At 38.7% G+C, this 22,190-nt stretch overlaps 1 protein-coding gene across 1 annotated transcript in view; it reads left to right on the top strand.

The window, feature by feature from the left end:
• The first annotated feature begins 12,770 nt into the window (after positions 1-12,770).
• The window catches only part of LOC124263326 (hemicentin-2-like), an 86,707-nt gene continuing 77,287 nt past the window's right edge, over positions 12,771-22,190 (top strand). Inside the window, exon 1 of the mRNA XM_046697908.1 lies at positions 12,771-16,416. Within this exon, the coding sequence (XP_046553864.1) occupies positions 16,356-16,416 (61 nt within the window). The 5' untranslated portion in view covers positions 12,771-16,355. The remainder of the gene's footprint in view (positions 16,417-22,190) is intronic.

The raw sequence follows: 22,190 nt of genomic DNA, 5'->3' as shown, positions 1-22,190 counted from the left end.
TGTAATGCACGTCGACTGGAGCTATAGGGTTCTTGAATATTTGTTGAATACATGTGCCACTGGTTGTTCTTGTCCAATATTCAAGTGAAAGTTTGCAGGCTGTACGATGTATACCGGAGATTTAAAAGACTTGGCATACATAACAAAGCCTAATCAAGTGGGGCCAACATTGTCTTCCTGAAGACAGTAGTTTGACTTGATGCAACCTGCCAAGTGGCACTATGAAGCAAACATATATATACTTGATGATGGAATGAACAGTTTTCCAGTACGTGACAACTGGCGGGCATACATTTGTATCAACTTGTAGGTTCAGTATTGCTGAAGATATTGCTGCTTCTTACCTAACATTATGTTGATCTCTCCTTTTGAAAAACCCATTGTATCAACACTATTTGATAGAAAGCCATAAACACGTGCTTGTGATATCGTTAAAATCATATTACAACGGAGGCGTCGTTCAGCAGGGATATATCACGATTATGGAAAGTATAACTATTAATAGCTCTTAGTCTGGGTGTCTTGAAAATTTTGCATACAACTGAACATGTCATCTTACTATATTGAAATAATGATGTGATACGGCATTTATGCTGTGTGTCTTTTTTCATTGACAAATTGACACTTGACAGCTACAGAGATTACCAAAGGAAGCACTGTCTGAGATGCATGTGCGGTTGACCCAGGTAGCACCGTGCGCCCTGTATTCGGGATCGAATATTTCCAATTAAATCACCCCCCATGTGATATAGCTCTGCATATTACTACTACACAGATAACAGTAAACATGGTGTAGGTCTAAATATATATATATAACTATATATGACAAGATTTGGGGCGTCCGTCTGCATATTTGGATATCATTTTTCATCGTTTATCTACAATTTCTGCAACGGGATGTTTGTTTGTCTTCTACAGACGTTCATGTGGAATATTTCTGTCAGACCAATCACACTTTAGCCGGGTATCATTTATTCACGAAACTCCCGAAGGGAAGGAATCCTAGACCTATATTTGATAAGCAGTTCTCAAGGTTGCTATCAACATTGTAAGACTCTCTGTCCAATGGTCAGAATGTATCATATAGCAATGGATCATATCGGTTCCGACGTGCACCAATATTCACAACTTCAAATGCTAACATATCACATGTTTATTCAATATGTTCTTTGGACCAAACACTCAAGCCGATGCATGTGATGATTGCTTTGATACGTTTGATAACATTTGTATCGATCTACAGAATCTCATCTACTTCAGTTGTGAAACAACGGTGTGCTAATTGCAGTACTGAAGTATACCGACACATCTCAAAGATTAGCACACTCATTGATCTATAGATAGGAGTAATATACCATTTACCTTGAGTTCAATTTGTTTAATTGAATATGCGCCCGAAAGTCACCAGTTTATTCCATGTTATATGTCTGCTTGTTGTGAAGAAAGTCTGCATTGAAGAGCATTTTGAGTTATTGTTTGTTGTTTAACATCACTAAGCAATATTCCTACTATATGGCTACGGTTTGTAAATTATCGAGTCTGGACCGCACAATCCAGTGACTGACTTCATCACCATGTGCGCAGTTGTGATACAATAACATGCCTGACCAGCCAACCCGTTAGTGGCTTCTTACGAGGTCGGCTGCTAAAGATCAGTTCCAACTCTTCACAGGTTATATCTGAATGACATCATTACAATTTGATCAATATTTAGAAAATCAATAATACACTGTTAATGGTTTATAAAGTTCGTAAGGAAATAATCAAACAAGCGAATAAATGTTTTGCACAGACGCTCGTCCACGTACAATGAATTGCGTGGATGTAAGTCAGAATGTGATGCTCAAATCTGAAATGTACGAGTTTCGAAGGAAGTAACCTTTCATGTAATCTGCAAACCATTTCATTTAAAATCGATATCATCTCAGTTTTAAGAAGCATGGAAAAACAGGTTTTATTGTACATTATGGAGCAATAGTTTCTGAATGTGTAAACACACATTTATTTAAACCAAACGCTCCTTGGTTTTAGTCAAGCCATAATACATTCCGCTAACATATCACATGTTTATTCAACATGTTCTTTGGAACAAACACTCAAGCCGATGCATGTGACGTTTCCTTTGATAACCGTACGTTTGATAACATTTGTATCGATCTATAGAACTGACTTGAGATGTGAAACAATGGTGTGAATGCACAACTGATAGATAAAAACACATTTCAAAGATTACCATACTCAGTGATCCATAGACAGGAGTAATATACCATTTACCTAGAGTTCTGAAAAAGTAAGTTTAATTGCATCTGCCCATGAAAAATCTTGGTGTGCCACAAGTTTATTCCAGCTTGAATATATGCCCGTGATGCCTTAATTAATGAGCACTGTAGTTGTTTGCTTGTTGACTAACTACATTCAGTAATATTCCAACTATATGACTGTGATTGGTACATAATCAAGCCTGGTCCAGACAATCCAGTGACTGACGTAATGATCATCGGTCTACCCAGTTATAATATGATTTCACCAAGTTGCAGGCTTGATCACCCAGCCGCTATAGCCGCTTCTTATGACAAGCTAGGGTTGCTGAAAATCAGTTCCAACCTGAGTCTTCACAAGCCATTTATAATTGACGACATTGCTATGAGAATGACCGCGTCATCACATCACATGTTTGTAATCACAAGTTATTACAACTTGGTTCATATTGAGGAAAGAAACCTCGTGCTGTTAATATTTAATGAAGATTGGAAACAAACAATTAAAGAAGCAAATATGAATATCCGCAGGCGTTAGTAAGAATGACATTTATATGTGTCAGAAATGCACAAATCTGAAATCTACGAGTTTCGTAGGATGCTGCTTTCAAGAAAAAAACAGCAAACCACTTAATTTAAAATCGATATTATCTCAGTTTTAAGGACCAAGTACACGATGGCTTCAGTGTACATTATGGAATGAAAGTCTTTGAAGATGTGAACGACAGGAAGGCGATATTTAAACCAGACGCTCCCTGTCTGCGCGTGCAACAGACACGAGACTCTCTGTGAATAACATCTAATTGAACCAACAAAGAAAAGCGAGTGATTAGGGAAGAGCAATGACTAAAACGTAGATTTTGATAAAGAGGAGCAAAGAGTCTTAAGTAGAGAGATTGGACAGTTTGATCGATACTACAAAAACACAGAGCTCATTATCAGCCCGCCTGTCCTATGGAATTACAGCCTGTGTTATACGAGGCTCAGATATCCACTACTATGATGATTATGGATAATAGTATTGGTATACGCCGGATCCGATTCAACTAACATATTTTTTAGCTCTGTACGCATTCCGTGCTTGGAGTATTGATACAATTATCATCTTTATATCTGAAATTCACTGATATAACCGTTTATAAAGTGTGAGCATGCATGCACGTGCGTATTTGTATGTACCTTTATTAGATAAGCCTATCACATAAGTGATAACTTGCGGTGGATACTGTTACGGTTAATAATTTGCCGTGACAAAAGGTTTAAGAATCTCCTTTGAACCAGCAAAATATAACACAGACAAGTCTAAAATATTCAATAATATATTGAGAAAACAATGAGCAAGCTACAATGAATCACAATACAGATTTCTAGTACAATGCAACTGAGTCACACATCTAAAGTGAGTGAGTGAGTGAGTTAATATTTAACGTCACATCGGCAATATTTCAGCCATATCGTGACCAGAACATATTTGACATTGAAATGGAATATATGCATATTATAAAAACTTGTCATCGAAGGACAGTAAAACAACTAGAATATCACAATTTGAATTAAAACTAGTATAGAAAGTTAGAACTAATTGCACTATCTGGACAAAACAATATAAAAACTGGCTATAGATTCTTTCATCACAAGGGATGAAAAAACGGAAGATCCTCACCTTTAAGCAAATATTCATGTTTATATCTTTTGTGGCCAATACGACACCGTACGTCGTATGATGACCTCTTCAAATCTGGACTGACAATCCAGGTATTGCATGTAATTTATTGATACCTACTTGGGTGTCCCACTTCTTTTACATCAGATCACGTATATAAGATCTAATAGCAGCTTTGTAATCAGAGTATGGGATCAGAAGTGGTTTTACAGATTTGTTGAGTGCTGCCTTAGCAGCAAGATCGGCCATTGTGTTCCCAGAAATGCCAACGTGGCTATTGCCAATGAACATATATTACACGAAATGTGACCCACAAGCAACACCCAAAACTTTAAATATTGTGACTCATAATTATTATCACCTAACCAATGTTATTACAAATTACAAAAAACACACTCTCGTAACAATACTTTGTATCAATCTGTCATTCGATGAGCATTTGCCAGTTTGTATTACACGCAATTGGTTGGGAAGAAGGCGTAACAAAGATAAAAAATGACACAAGTTAAACAAATGATCTTTATCGTAGTGCCCTCATAAGAGTCGTTATCGGTTTTGCAATTACAACTTCACATACTCTATGCTGCTAATAATTGGCATGGATAAACTTTATGACCTATGTCGACATTCAGACTGCTGTCAAGTTCCATTTCATTCATGTTGTCATCACTCTCATACATGTAGTTATATGGGATCTCTCAACCGTGCTGTGGCCACGAAAGATGACTAACAATGGCACCAAACTCCGCTCTGACACGTTGCGACTAGATGCTTGATAATCTCATTAGTATTACTCACACTACATCCATTTCATCATCAAATGAGGCCTTATTCCTAATGAGTCATGGTCCTTTTCAACACGATGAAACATACATGTGCGTCTAATTCCCTTGACAACTCATGACGTGGCCGTGGAATGAAAATTGTCAGAAATAACGTTTGATATGAAAGTCGCGATAATGCAGGTTGTTAAACTTGCGTATAATTTCAGAATTGCTAGTTGGCATGTACAGTAGCAGCTTTGTAACCTCGGAAGGCATGCGTTCATTTCATGCGAACAATGAAATTCAAAGTGAATTTTTAAATTGGACCAAAAAGGAGATTAGCAAAAAACTCTTTCCGATAAAAAACGATGACAGGAGGAAATTTTGCTTGTGGTAACGTAAATTTGATTCGAGGAGGGTAAAAAAATTATTATGATATTAATATTTTTTATTTAAATGTGTTCACTAGTACACACTTTTGAGTTGAAAGTGACTGTTTGAACTCAGTCCTGATAATAACATATGAACGTTATTACATGAGGCACATGGAGTATCAAGTACAATATGGTATTAGTGCGTTATATGTACAAAATTTCTTTAATGAGTAAACGATATTTTTTTTCTGTGCTCAATATGTCATTAGTTACAAGTCATGAAGAAATCACACGTATAAATTGACTGCAGTTTTTCGCAAAATTTGACACAGACATGGCATGTGATTTATTGACGAACATGCATCTCTTAAGATTATGAAAAAATGCAAACCCGTCGTTCCCATGACTGCCAAGAAAATGTTCATTTGATTAAAATGTTCAATATCACGAGTCATTTCTCTCGTAGGATATATCGGGTTTATGTCATAGAGGTGATACACGTTAACAAAAATGGATTTCTGAAAGGATCAAAAGAAGTGTTCTCGAGAAAGTAAGAAACCAATCATAAGTATTTTCTCCGGAAGCCAGTTACATGCAAGCGTTCATGCACAATCAAGAAAATACAATTTGTGGTTCGTTACAGACACATATATTGAGTTTGGAATACGAGACGTCGGATTGTTTTCCAGTCATCATAGTATCTCTTCATAAAGAATGAAGGAAAATATAAACTTAGCTTTTGTCCATCCATAAGTCCATCGTTATGTCGCCGAACACAAAATACCTTCTTAATATTTGGGTTCTATTTGAAAAGAAAGAAACTGTTGGCGCTTATTTGTTCCCGTCAACGTTTAAAATATTTTATCCAGCTTCCATGTTTTCACCTTCTGTTTGAAGTCTTTGAACGAACTTTGAACGAACATGAAGACAATATAGAAATTGAAACCAAAGGAGTTTCATGTCTTCATTTTCATTTCCTCAAATAAAAATCACTTATCAAGCATTTTTAGACCTGTTCATGTATTGTGCTTGAAACAACCATATGCGACACTTTCATTCGTTTCCCCTTTATGCACATGTACTGGAGCTATTGGTTTCTTGAATATTTGTTATGTTACTACGTGTGATTGTAGTTGTTCTAGTCCAATATTCGAGTGAGGCTTTGCTGGTTCTGCAATGTCAACCGGAGATTGCAAAGATTTGGCATGCATAGTTACCAAAGCCATATCAAGCAGGGCCAGTGTTGCCTTCCTGAATTGTAAACATAATTAGTAGATTGGCTTAATGCAGTGTGCCAAGTGAAATTACGAAGCAAACACATTTGAGTAGTCGATGAGAGAACGAACTGTTTTCCAGAACGTGATAAATAGAGGGTATTCATTTATGTCAACTTGGGGCTCGGTGTGGATGTGGGATGAGGCTCTTGTAGGGTGTAGTGGGCTGGTTGGCGTAATGCAGCTGGATGTTGCCACAGTTCAAACGAGGATGTCTTGTTATGTTATGTCAGTACTCTAGAATCTGGAAGTGTGAAGGAAATTATGCACATCCCGATTAGATGACCGATGGGTGGACCATCATTTGGCGATTCTTATTTACTTGTACACTGTATGGGGAAACATACAATGACCACTTCAGTTTGGTTGAGGACCACGTCTGAATGACACTGAAACTGAAACCTAGAAACTTGAAAGCAGGCGTGGGAAGACGTTTTGTCTCATTTGACAGCCGTGCCCTTGCAGATCGCCCAGAATCTATGAATATCAATGCTCTATCCCATCGCGCGCGCACAATGACTGACCATTTCAGTGCCTTCGACACCTGACCAACACAGCAAGACTGTCAAAGACAATCCGTGCGGAATGGTCAGTGTACAGTGTACAGATCAAATGACTGTATCTTCAGGAGATATAGTGTCAATGGCTTCATGTATGGTGCCGATTCCGTTTCAGGATTCGAACAAGCGATCAGCAAATGTTGACATGTAAGGGACTCAACCTTAGTTAGTTACGGCATGTTGAGAGTGCCATTTGTTTGTGAGGTGTTTACAGAATTCAATATATCAGACATTGTTTTTAACACCAAATATTTTTGGACAGTGTTGTAACTTTCAATTCCATCACCGAGATACTTCCGAAACCTTTAAACCTTGGTAACACACTTGAACATATACGCATATGCCGTATTCTTTTTGACGGTCAGAAAAGCAGATAATGCTTATCATTATGACTGGCTTATGTTGATGACTCTAATTATTTTGCCATTGCGCCTTCTATTTTAAGTTATAAACACTCCTACTCTTATAATGGCCGATGGTCGCCAGTTGAATATTCCTCTCCAAATCTATCACTGTTGGGGTTAACAGAGAGTGGTAATATATCATTTGACACCAAAGTAGAGCTTCTGGGGGATCATTCTCAAGTAAACGTCATTAAGAAGACGTATGGAAGCAACTAATGTCGTCTCAAAATAGTCCAGAAAACATAGTTACTTTTAACTAAAAAACGTCAAACTCCATCGGTCAATAAACCTGTATTTCTTAGTCAGAATGTTCGATACCTAATGCCAAGAACGACGTTTTATCACATAAAACCTCAATTTGTATTGATGCTGATTTCGAAACTGCTGACGCTTTCCTGTGTCTGTTTCTGCCTCACATCCCAATGAGGGATAAATCTGTCACAAAAGAAATAGATTTAGCTGATCGAAAAACAGCCATGTCATTGTGCCCTTTGCAAATACATCTGCGATCTGAAGTTTAACCAAGTACGTCACACAAAGGGACCCGTACTTCTAACGTGTGACCTGCCAACCACGAAGTACTTGGGACACAACACTAGATCAACTTGTTCACTGATGGAATTGAGACAAAAACATCCATACCGTTTAACGCAAGTAAGCATTGAAGTACTGTTAAACACATGAAAATCGTATGTACAAACATTCTGTTTGCACCTCTTAAAACATATTTCCATGGATGCTCATCCTGCAAGATGCAACACAATCAACAAATTTGTATTAAGGTGTATTCAAACATGGCTCTATTTGTACTCCTACTCAAGCGTGTACCGTCAATGTTTCTTTTTGCGCCCTGTAAAAAGGCACGTATTTGGGCACGCCCATTAACTAGCACCGTCACAGAACACTATCTTAATAATATATGACTTGCCGATATATCACTAGCACACCTGCATATCATTATTTGTCACCATCACCATGATCATGACGTGACTCACGATTGAATGCATTGTATCATAATTCTTTCAAACAAGCGTACAGTATTTGGTATCGTGCCAGCTGTTGATGAAACATCCCGAAACCTCATGTATACATAAGACCACTTAGTAAGTGGTATTGAGTGAAAGTAGCGTACTACATTTAAGTCTCGTGAATTGCACTACAGAAGTAATTCATTTGAATCTAATTTGAAAAAATCTCACAGGAGATTTTCTTCAGCAGTTATTGATTACATCATCTGCTTCCAAGATGCGTCTTCGATTTGGAAAATAAAAATCCCATAAATCGGGCACTTTACGCTTCAGTGACTAATGTTTGGTACCATTCCTTTGGGCCAGTCATCTGCTGGAGCCATTATTCTTTGTAGTAGTAGTTTCTCCATTTGTATTTATGTGCTTGTACGGTAAAGACTGAAAATTAGGCTTAGGTACTAATCATTAATACGTTCTGGGTTTTGTTTACCCTTGCATTTAACAATTGCTGACGCGACAGAAACAGTATCTTTTAGAGTATCCTCAGTACTTTGCAATTATATTAAGTAGACATGTAATGTTAATGATAGATGAGATATGCACTTACCAAATGTTAAGTACTTAAGAAATTGTCATTTCAGTTTCTAAACATTGAAATCTCAGGGAATTTTTGTACTGGTCATCTTCAAAACTCTTTGCAGTAGGTAGGTTTCGTAGGCAGTCATCCGTGTTACACATATCCTATGTGTACGATGATGTCAAGAACATTCCTGTCGTGAAGACGTATACTTATCATTGACATTAGTTTGAATATCCTTAATTGGTTGGATACTATATTTTTGGTCTAATGGTTGAACGTTAACAGTACCTACTGGTTGTGCGTTGCACATCCTTAACTTGAGTCTAAAAATAGAATGCCTATTGAGCTGAAACAAAAATAACAGAAAAATAATTAAGATATTCAGAAGTCGAGATGTCATCCACGTTATAAAACATTTTTATCATAGTTCCAAGTGATGTAAAACAACCATATGTCCTAGAATTTGTATTGTACTAAGAAAGTGTAATGCCAAATATAGCATATGTTGCATTTGACCACATTCTAAATGGCTTTGTGTAATCATAACCACATGTCAGTCGGATTTCCCTTACATCATACGGAATAACTTGTGGTGACAAACATTAAACAAGTGATGGATATTATGAGCATTCCACGATCCACTCAGTCGGGATACGATGACACGCAATCAGTGATCCTGACACCAGTCAATTAAATCGACATTTACAACCACAGACTGCTGCGAACCAATTCTGACACGGAATACCAAAAACATGATGTACAATTAAAACGTACGCTGTGTATGATACAATGCGCATACCCGTATCGGTCCAGTCATGCTTGTACCATTCGTACGTTTATATCGTTCACATATCGTGTACGTTTCGGGGCTGGATATGTAACGGTTCTGTCTGAGCGAGAACAAGAGAGATCAATATGGAGACTTACGTTCAGACAAAGGTTATTACTTGCTTGGATGACCACACTACTTTCTGTATAGGCTGGCGTGTTATTTGTGTGGCACTCGTGTAATTGGTCTCCTGTTTATGTTGTTGATCAGGCGATAAGATAAATGCTTTCCACACACCAGGAGTAGGATGGATGGGCTAATTAGGAACAGGAACAGGAACAATGGCTCTCAGATCAGAAAATATATTTGTCCTTGCTGGTGGCTGTTTTATGACTGACCGTAGTAAATAATGGAGGTTAGGTGCATACGACTTTGAAAGAGTATTGTGTCGTTCTATTAATATAGGAAATCAATATTGTAGTGTAGTAGTCCAATAGTCCATTTGAGGCCGTTCACACATGTATATCTATATTGTCTCATATGTAACTGAGGCAAGTTGTTACGTGCAGTGGATGTGTGAAATTCATAATTCTAAATTCTTTATAGTGTGTTTGGCGCTCCAAAGGACGGATGTGAAATGTTCATTGTGTGTAGACAGATTTTTCATGTGGAACAACCAGCTGCTTGCGTTCACTAAAAGATCATTGTTATGTTACAAATTGTTCATGATTATGTAAATGAAAATTATGAAAATATAACCACATGGCACAATTGTGTACACGTACCTTAACTCAAAGTGATTGATAGCATCATTCGAAGCGATACAATCAGCTATTAAATAATGTGAAGCCCAGAATTCCCCGCGTACATTATTATAATCTATTTCATATAAACAACATCATTCGAAGTTATACGGAATAACCAACCAGCTAGAACGGTAGTGTGGAGATGCCCAAAGATGAGTCTTTAGTTTCTATACACATTACCCTCCCCGACCCTAATCCCAACCCCCCACAAGTCCCCTACCTCAACCTATACCCCAGCAAACTCTTGTGATCATTAATGGTTCGGGCATTACCGCCAGTTCATTAACGACGGAGAGAGAGAGAGAGAGAGAGAGAGAGAGAGAGAGAGAGAGAGAGAGAGAGAGAGAGAGAGAGAGAGAGAGAGAGAGAGAGAGAGAGAGAGAGAGAGAGAGAGAGAGAGAGAGAGAGAGAGAGGGGGGGGGGGCTGGTGGTGCAGGGAGATGTAGATAGGTGTAAGAGGGTGTCTACGTACGCCAATGACACAGGTTGATGTATGGGAGTCTTGGTAACCTGGCAATATAAACTTTTTTTATCTATTTGTTTTGTATGTAGCTATATATTTATCACATTACTGAATGTGCCGAACGACAACATTCAACTACTAAGGAATGGCAGAGTCAGTAACATTATCTCGAGATAGTATATCAGAGCTTACCATTTGAAATTCAGCCATGCCCATAAATCCATATTTTGACATTTAAATATTTAATCCTAAACTTTGTAACAGTAGTACTAATTATCTACTCTAGACAGTATAATTTGTATATAGAGGAAAGGTTGCCATATTAAGATAAACACGATCGCCTGTATTAGCTTTGTTATACAGATTGATGTCTTTTTTAAATTAGTGTGGAATAGTATGGAGACGATTTTCTCTCGACCGACTGATACTGCAACCTATATTTAACGCGTTTCTAACTGCATCTACGCGTACTGAATCATTTGAGCTGCTTAGAGGATATCCGGACCGCCATTTTCCCGCAGTCATCATCCATTATTCAGTTCAGTTTTCTTAATGGATTTCCTTTTTATCATTTTCATGTTAATATTTTCTGTATCGTCTACTTCCTTTTCTCTCCATCAACAATACCATTATCATAATTAGTATTCGCTTATAATATCAATTTAGCCGTGCATGGAAACTGCATTTTAGGTCTAAGCCGTTGACCAGAAACGTTAACAGGGTATATGTACATCATCGTACAATGAGTGTACCTGTTGTACAGTCTCAGATAAACACTCAACAATGCAATATGCCATGCACTGGTAAACAGGTTACATACAATCTCGGGGTAAAAAGTTTTTGAATTATATTTCCTTTTTGGAATTAATTTCAAATGCTATCATTTAAAAAAATATATGTTTTTCATATATTCTATTATATATTTATTCTATTTCTTTTATTCCCAGATCAAAGGAATACATTCAAAATGACAACAAAACTAGCGACGATCTTGTACTCAGCTCACCTCTGGTATTATGAAGAACTAGTTTTACTTTTACTCCTGTCAATGATTGCCACGTGTTCTTTTATCGACTTGGAATGATGATTGTTGCCAGGATATCTTACGATAAATGTCCTTTGACAGTTCCTGCTAAGATAAATCTAAATTGTGTAATGTCTACTTGTCCTGCCGGACACAGGAACATATTATCTATGATCACTCTTTTAGCTGGGAATAAGAAGTGATGGATGGTAAGCAGTATTGATTTAAACTCAACATTAAACTGCATCTGATCCCAACGTTACAGCTAGCGGAGGCCTTTGTTTTCTTCTATGCGTACATCATTACAAGTCTCATCTGGTGTTAATACAGGCATTTAATGTTTATGGATGAGCTTATTCGGATCATCTTTCATCCACCTAGTTATTACGACTCAAAACCGTTACAGCCATATTCGGCTTTGGTACTTATTTCTCCAAGCAAATATAGGTAGAATTCCCCTGTACGCAAACGGCTGTCGATCGACTTGAAGCACGAAAGGAAAAGAGAAGCTTCAAAACATAGACAGGCATGAGTGTTGCCTAGTCAGACAAAACATAAACATGTTTAAGCCAAAGAAAATAGCTAAAGAATATTTTCACTTGTTGTGTGTTTGTTAGTAGGTGAAGAAACCGGTAATGGCTATTTGACAGTTAAAGTGGTGACATACATTACTACTAGAATATAATAGACGAGAACAACTCGGATCCTTTGGATGGATATACAGACATAAACCGTGTATTACATCTTCTTCCCGTGGCGCTCCGACACTGGTACTTACAGCCTGATATTGTGATACATCCACGTGGCGGTAATTACGGTGTGGGTCTGGGCTGGGTTAGTGGAAGGATGAGCTTGTCGCGATAGGATACACTTCGGACATAGCGGAGGTGGTATGCATGCTGGCAGTTCGGCAGGCGCTGAACATAGGCCTGGGGACTCGATTAGCGGTACTGCTGCTGTGGTAGTAGCCATACGCCGCCAGTTGGTGCAAGTCACATAGCCGCAGTCTTGATGCCAGCATGTGATTACTGGGCGGGGAGTTAATGTTTGGTGGCACTGCAGCTGAGGAGGGGGGCGGTAAACATTAAGTAATATATCATATAGCTCGAAGCGGCAAATGAATCACAGTGCGCAGATGTAAAACGGGGGAAAAAAGTGGCGGACGAATTTGCTGCGAGTGGTCCAAGATACACATCAAAGCGGAAAAAAGTGACGGGAATCAACGGATATTTTTTCCCGATTCCGGTCAAAGGAGATTCCGGTCTCTTTCCTCAGCTCCTTGAGTAGCCTTACCCCTAAGGAGTGGACTTAGGATGCAGGATAAGTTGTTCCAGCCCTGGTTATAGATGGGACAATTCATGTGAGGAATAGTCAATCTCCCCTACAGGGTGCAAATACCTTTTCTGGATACCTGTGGACTAAGGTTATCTTGAGTGGAATGTCTTCATTAAGTGAGGCACTTGTGATTTAACCTCTTAATAATGTTTAACGCATGGAGAGTTCATGTGTGAATCCTGAAATGCCAGTCTTGCTATTGGGAATCAATCGGCGCTGATATAAATTGATCTTCTGTGGATACTCCTCTACAGCTGTGATTGTGCTTTTTCTTCAGGAGGTTGATCAAACGGGATTACGTTCGTGAATAGGATATACTTTTTATTAATTAATTATAAATTCAAAGTCACTGGAGCTTGTGTATGAAGCACTAAGTTATTGGGGTAGAAAATCGAAATAAGGCACCGCAGGAGTTGTGTAATGTCTTCGATTCTTTTCACTAAGAGTGGTTTCAGGTTTTCAAATCTAAAATCCTCTAAGTGTATTTCTGTCTCATTATTCCCTGGTAAAGCAGCGTAGGAGACAGTTGCAATCAAAGAATCAGTCTTGGAGAAAATCAAAATTCCTATATTGACCTGTTTGGAGTTTTTAATACCGCTGGAACAGTATTTCATTGTTTGCAGCTGTGTTTTATTCCATTCGATCATCTGAAGATCAGACTTTTGTCTTTGGTAATTGATGAAAAATCTGGCTGAATTCGATTGAGTTCTTACTCAGTTTATTGGATTTGGTACAATCGCCAAGGATAGAGCCTTCTAGTGTTTTGGATACATCTAACAAGACCCCAGGAGAAATTGATCGCCTGGAATCGTTGGTGTGTGCTCCCTTTAAATTGATAAAGTTCGATAGGAGATGTGCACTAAGGGAAGCCCATGCTAAACCATCGGATTACAGATGCTGTGGAATTACGCTATGCGTGACTCCGCATTTTCCCGGTGAGAAACATAACGGAATGATATTCCTCTCTTTGCAAAGGCAGAACAAAAAGACGACGCTAGATAAAGAGACGGTGCTAAATGGATGCTTGAAAACAAACGGGAAGCACGGCTCTGTTGGATAAACTGTGCCCGAATCTAAAGGAATACGCTGGTATTGTTATATCAAGAGGCTTCTTTGCAAGGAAATAGTTCATTTACAGGCGCAAACGTCCAGAACGGAACGCTATTTTACACACATCCCCCGTGGAAGCTTTTCATGGAAAGCATGGATGCCTTAGTATGTTGTGAGTAGATCAATAATCTACAATCGAGACGGGTTTGTCACTGCAGTTGTATACATGCGCAAGTTCTTTGAATCCTGGTAGCAGGATATTACGAACCAATAGAACGGGTGAATTTGTCGATCGACATTTTCTGGTGAAGTGCAGGGTCCTATAAATTTGTGAGCTAGGGCAGGAGTCAATGAGTTACCGACACGATCAAAATCTTTGCTCTCAGTTTACCAGCCCAATGGTGATTTATCGTATTAGAAGACTGCTTGTCTGCTATTGTGGTTGTTTTGAATTTAATTAAACGTTCTTTCTTGGGTTTTGTAATTACTGAAAACATTTGGTATCTCGAGGCTGAATTGCAGACTGACAGTAAGGTCATATATGTGATGACTCAATGCAATCATAACTGATATTAAGGTGAATTGGAAAATTTCAATTAGACATAAATTTTCTTCACTGGGAAGGCATGTCAGCTTGAAATAAGAGCCACAGATTAATGTATTTCACATAGCTTTTGTGTCGTGTTTGTGCATACTAAATGTGATCGGAATCCTGATCCTTGATAAGAGGCATTCTGTGATTATTTCTGTCCCATTTACGGTACAACAAATATGAACATAAAATGCTAGATGCAATGCTCAGTATTCTACATTGCGAAAACCAATTCGGGTATTTATAGTTTTCTTGCAATAAAAACACCATCGGCTGAGAACGTTGATATACTGCAGAATACAACACATCAATTGACAACAGTCCCCTAAATTACATAAGCCGATTGTTGCCAAGTTTTCAGGATAGTGTATTGTAGGACTTTGTCGTTTACGACTGGATCTCGTGGCGTGTGTGATATTTGTTTGCAGTTTTGCTTTTCCTCTTTTCTTATTTGCTATAAAAACAAGCAGGTCTTGTTTAAGGAAATGGATTTGGCACGAAGATGGATTTTCACGTTTTCCTAATAGGATTCCCCTCCTAAGGGACATTTGCGAAAGGATGTGTGAGAATACTCTACATGTTCTGTCTCAATAAAAGAAGGATATATAGTACCAACACGTACACTTAAAAAGTGGTATAAGGATTCAAGAGGCCGGTTTTATATACACCGGTGCAGTTTGTATCGTCGATGGTGGTTTAATCACTCGGTGATTATCTGAATGCGTCAGAGAAGGTGTTTGGAGCCCAAGAACAAGACTTGTGACAGCCTTGATGTATGAGAACTCTTAGGTGACCACTTGACCAGTCCGGAAAGCCATTCCGAGTACAAGCTATTCCACATATGCCTCATCAGCAGTGGTCAATTGTATGTAAATGGATGTACATTGTCCCTTCTATCTTATGCTACATCACCAGTACGGGATAATTACGTACAACTTAATGGTAGATGCCAGGGAGTGGACAGTTTCATTGCAGGCAAATGTGAATCAAGTGTGAAGCAGCAGGAATGAATAATCACCCATAGTATCGATAATTTAAAATGGACATCCGTTAAGCAAGAATAATCCATTATCGGAAATCGTCAAACTGGTAATTTAAATCGTACCTAAGAGATTTTAAAGCCAGCGGTCTACTTAGTTTGTGCTAGCCTACCCCTGTATACTTGTACAGATGTCAAAGGAGCTGATCTTCATTACGTGTGTCTGTGGCCGTACCAAACCCCCAGTGATCTTTGAGTTTGTGTGTTACACCGTTCTGCCATTATCATCACGGATCATTGTACCGCGGGGGACGACTGGGCAGTGAATCAACACTCCTCACCCTTGCCTTGCAACTAATTACGCTACTGTCTATGCATTCAGGAAATCGAGGAAAATGTAATGAAGGCTTGCCAGTGATGTGTTTTAAACAGCCAAGCTGATTTTCTGGATGATTTCTTTTCTGTTTATAAAAGTGCCGTCTTTGGATTACAATGTTAGATTCTGTTTCTCAAGCGTCCGCCACCCTCTTCATGACCGTATGTCTGTGGGCAGGTGAGTTGTTTTCATGTTCTTTCTACACTATATTTGGAATAGATCCAACCTGATCGATGTACGTTTCAGTGGAAAATGTATTTATTGTTTATTTCCAGGAGTTGTAGTTAATGTTTTTTTCACATGACCACTTATAATCTTTGTCATATCTGTGTTCTTCTGATACTGTTGGGGCGGTGGGGTAGCCTAATGGTTAAAGCGTTGGCTCGTCACGCCGAAGACCCGGGCTCGAATCCCAACAGGGGTACAATGTGTGAAGCCCATTTCTGGTGTCCCCCGCCGTGATGTTGCTGGAATATTGCTAAAAGCGGCGTAAAACCAAACTCAGTCAGTCAGTCAGTCTGATACTGTTAGGGCAATGAGCCTGTTACTTAAGCATATGAATATTTAGAATAAGGTTTGTTCATAAGGTACAGCCTATTGTAATTATTATTAGCAGGTAAGGGGCGGTACCCTGTGACGTGTGTGAGTCGTTGATAAAATGATGTTTTGTGAACTGAGTAATATTGCAATATGATGATTTGTGTCAAGAAAGGTACATGTACCCCGTCAACTACAAAGTTTACATATTTCGTTATCATAGAACAAACATTGATAACCATTTCACGCCATTTTGTCGTGTTTTTCACAGTAGTACGTGATGGAGTATGGTTTGAACTGATGCAACGTTACACAGATTATATTTTGGTGTGTGATATCGTGTATAGATTTATCCGATAACGAGCATTGATCTATCGAACAGGATCATTTTTTCATCTTCTTTCCGCCATGGGTCGCCCCATATTAACGATTGGGAAAGTCGGCGATACTCGTCGTAACGTTGAGAATAGGCCTCTTGGTTACCATGGTAGGCAAAGCTTATAAAACACAAGGGAGTTATAACAATGTCATCAAGCCATTGATCGAGCTGATAGAGAGTGAAGGATTGAAGCATGATGAATCAGGTTGTTTCCTAATTACAAAACCTTCGTGATATTTGAAAACACTCATTGCAGAGTAAGTACAACACTCCTAAAGATAATTCTGACATTTGACCGGGAATTCCATAAAACTCCCCCTGTTGGGCTATCTCAAGATTCTGTCATGCATCCCTTAGAATATCAATAAAACACGGACGTGGATCAAACACGTGTCTTTTTCTCCTTTGATTTGAAGTGAAGTACTTGGCCAAGTGCCCAACGTGTGGTCATTATATTTTATTGTTATGGGCGTTCAAATGTAAATGGTTTGAATTAGGGGAAGTATCTCCTGATTAAGAAACCACCTACTACCTTCAGACGAGGCGCAGCCTGGAGTACGTTGATGAACTAATTGATATTCGTAACGGTACCTTGAGGAGTGTCCCTACAGCAGCATAATACCTCCCTGAAGCAGTTCTTTAAACTCTATGCGAGTTGTGTCTCACGACTGATCAGATTTACTATTGATCCTCTCGCATGTGTAATGAACTGCATTGCCCTGTGTCTACGTACAATGATGGTACACGGTCTGACACTTTTCTCGGAATTCAGTTAATCGTGCTTTCTGGTTTGCAAGAAAAAGGATTTAAATTCTGCTGGAAATTCAGCATCAACAAAGAACTAATTTCAGCATCAGCCCAGAACTACATATTATTTTCAGTAGATATGTCAAAAAGGGCAGTTTGTCTCTCCTGAAATGAGTATCGAATACACGTGAAATGAAACACCAGAATGAGGTTTCCAATACTGTGTTGTCAAATCCTGTGAGAAGTAGAAACGTGTTGACGGTTATTTGGCGCGGAGGACAATCCATCGTGGTTGGCTGTATGAAGGTCAAATCAGGGGTCATATCGGACTGCTGATGAGAAAATAATGGAATTCAAAATAAGACCGAAATACGAGACAGTGTGATTAAGCAATAAGTGCCACAGGGAAGGGTATGTCGAGCCGCGGTCATGCTCAAGTTGATCTGGGACGTGAACTGAATCTTCTCCCAGGACAAAACATAGACAAAAACAGTATTTTCTTAATAACGTAACTCCACCATTTTCATATTGTACAGTACCATTTGAGAAAGGAACGCTTGTTTACACCTAATGTAAATGACGTATAGAGTTCTTAAATGTAACAATGACCTCAATATTACCATTGTATTGCAACATTATATAATGAACACTTGAACACAATGTACATAATACAGTGCAATATATCTATAGCATATGATGGTATAGTTAGGCACATTTGTGCCCCCAATGGGTGCAAGGATCCGCTGTTCATGAGTTATTGTCTTAGACTGGCAACTGTTATGCTCTTTTCTGTGTCAGAATAATACCAATACTCAGGGGTTTAATGTACGTTTTGTCGCAGAGGGAATTAATACCACTCTGTCTTGACAACGTAGTAATGTTATGAATTATACCATTTGGACGCTTTACTTTTGTGGGGCGGTCGGGTAGCCTAGTGGGTAAAGCGTTCGCTCGTCCCGCCGAAGGCCCGGGTTCGATTCCCCACATGGGTAAAATGTGTGAAGCCCATTTCTGGTGTCCCCCCGCCGATATTGCTGGAATATTGCTAAAAAGCGGCGTAAAATCAAACTCACTCACTTTACTTTTGTACAACTTAGAGTCATGTATTGTTAAGGAAATCCTGTCTGTTTCACATGCTGTGATCTAGCAATTGTTTACATAACGATTCATACCATGACATTCATAGTTCATTAGTGGGCAGTAATTGTACATCCTCCTTTATAATTCCATTGTCACCATCTTTTCAAAAAACAAACCTATACCAATATCGCTATTTGATATTCCAATTTTCGGTACAGATAAAGGTAATAACGGAATCGAATATCCTTAATGGATTATCCCAATACGTCGGCCATCACATCATGATGCCCCATGTCCGGGTAATGTAATTGTCTCGTCTTCTGTCCATTGTTTTCCCTTCGCCTGTCCATTGTTTCCTGTTACTATATACATGTTGACGTCTATACTGTCAGTGAGTCTGGTATAGCGACTGCCTTGTGTAAGGAAGAGCGCGAGCACGAGCAGGATGTGCCGATCGTTGTAAACGACCCAAGGCTGAGTTGGAAGTCCCTCACCTCATTTCTGTCTCAGCCGGAAACTCCCCTCATTGTATGTTCATTGTATTTGTTAATTATAGTGCATTAAACGCTCAAACGAACCGTGAAGGGAGGTCGTCTGTGTATACATGGACTCAAAGCTCCAAGTCTTTGTTTGGACGTATTCTTCGTCTTCGTTCTGAGCTAGTTCACCTTCGACAAACGCTTTGACAGGTACATTCCCGTGGAGCATGCGGGTGAGAACAAACACTATAAGTTGTTTGTAAGAAACGACCCTTTGGATAAGGTCAGTCACCTGGTTGATGGAGTGTATCCGAATGTTGCCCACAATATCGATCATTGAATTGTTTTGTCCAGACTGGATTATATACATGCGCCGTTATAAAGCTCGTGTAGTGCTTGTGCGGCGTAAAGCAATGTGCAAATACACGCCTCACTATGCTTTCCTCCCCTATTGAAACATGAACTGAAACACTATTCAACACTGTTGGCCCCCACTTTGTCATTGGATGACAGAACATTACTATGTGCTCTGTAGTAGTGAATTCATGTTGTATTCAATATGAGTAAACAATTTACATTCTTTCTCTTTGGTTTCTGAGTGCACCCAATCACTCATTGAACTTCTTTTTGAAATTGACAGGTGAATCATGAAATCTTGACTTACTTGGATCATACCATGATAGTAGGACTGGTCGTCTCCTTAACGTTATAGAAAGGAACCTTTAAGAACTATCTCATCACTGTTGCCGTTCATTCAGAGCAAATGAGTAATAAATCCTCGCGGACTCTCTCAGTCATTGCCATAATGAAGCTTGCAACACTACCACTATCAGTGGGTATATTCTAGACAATGAGGTGGGTTTTCTGGATGAATGCCTTTATTAAATGAACTCGTCACGTCATGCTGATTTGGTATCTTTGTAAAAGAATAATCCACGTGATAGGATCCAACAGTAATCAAGTGGGAATTAATTGTAAGTAATATGTGATAAATATCAGCTGGCTGTCACTGTTCTCCACGTAGTCTAGACACAATGTACATTCAGCGCCAGATGCGCAATAGATCGAACTTAATCTATGTCTATTTCAGTTGTACGTTACTATATTTCGATGTGCAGTGTCTCCTGTATTGTGCTCAATGCCGTATTTGGTATTCTCTTGCTAATCGAGGTCAAGTAGCCGATGTATGAAGCTACATGTAACACTTATCATATCACATCTATCATATCAAACTATTGATAGAAGTACATCACATTTCCTATGTACAGTATCATTAAATATAGGTATTAGCATTGCCAATTAAACACAATATGTTGAACATCACAGGATCTCCGATACACCGCTGAGTCGAAATATCTCATTTCCATCAAGGCATCCGACTCATCTGCAAAAGATGATTAGAAATCAGCATTTTCTACTGAGTGTATACATTTTAGATACTATTCTTCAATTTGTCAGAAGATGCTCTCTCTTAGTGTAGGAGAAAGTTGGAGAACACTGTAGTGTTAGTTCAAAACAGTGTCATTTGAAGTGATTTACAATCGAACAAACTATTTTATGTCTAATTACCTTGTGCGTGCATTGCAGTTGTATTATTCGTTCTTATATGCTCGTCCATGATCATTAGAAATACCTGATTAAAGTAGACACCCATATTGGATTCCGATTATATTATAGGCACATGCCTGTTAATCCCTTGTAATAATTGATGATGCCGGGTGTTTCTCCCGTCACAAACACATGCAACAATAAGGCAAATGTGCACCTGAACAAACGCGGGCGAGGGAAATACAAGTCAAAATAGGAACTGCCATCGGACCATGTTTTGGTCACCTTTGTTACATGTCTCCCCTTAAACGATGCGAAAGAGACATCATGCATCTGTTCCAGATTTACAAAAGAATATTTGCTCTTAGTGACCTTCCAGTGGACATGAATCTTTCTTCATTTACGTTCACTTTCTTACAATATCCTTTCAAATATATAAAAACAACGAGAGAAGATATGGTGAAAGACCAATGGATCTTTTATTTATTTGTACTACCTTGTACCAAGAAGGATCACCCTTGCTAAAACATTGGATGAAGCCATATACAAGCAATACCATGAGTAATGGCCTTCATGAAGTCAAACAAAGTTAAATACTAGCATGTTATAGGCATCATTGCAAGGATGATTTGTTATGCCAATATTTCAACAAACTAAATTTGTTATTAATAGAAACTAGTGCCTCTATCATCTTACCAGACAACGTTTGAATCCCCACATTTTTTCACATGCTGAAACGAGAATGCTATCCACATTTCGTATCCCTAAAATCATCTAGCGGTCTTTGACAGTAGGGATGTTGAAGTAAGCTGCGTAAAAAACAACCAGTGTACTAGTATTTGCAATAATGTCTTGCCTGTATTGCTACGAAATACGTATTTAATCGGGAATGAATAAACTATGCCTGACATAATAGCACTGAGCAAAGCTGAAAACCTCGTGTCACAGCAGAGGCCATATAATAAATATTATATGGCCTCTGATCACAGTAACAGTAAGGCCACAGCTGCCGATTCAGCTCATGAGTGGCCATGGTCAGAAACATTTTGCGTTCTTGTTGAGGACACGAGGAACTGTGAGGAACTAATACATATTGTGTAGATTTAGTTTAAAAAATGATCTTGAGTTAAAAAATCCAAGCCCATTACTTTCGACAAGTTGATAACAATGTGAATTTGTGA

This window comes from Haliotis rubra, unplaced genomic scaffold (genome assembly GCF_003918875.1).
Source record: "Haliotis rubra isolate DU_JTF1 unplaced genomic scaffold, ASM391887v1 Scf120, whole genome shotgun sequence".
Lineage (NCBI taxonomy): Eukaryota > Metazoa > Mollusca > Gastropoda > Lepetellida > Haliotidae > Haliotis > Haliotis rubra.
Note: the sequence above shows the minus strand (reverse complement) of the source record. Positions and strands in the feature narration are given on the sequence as shown.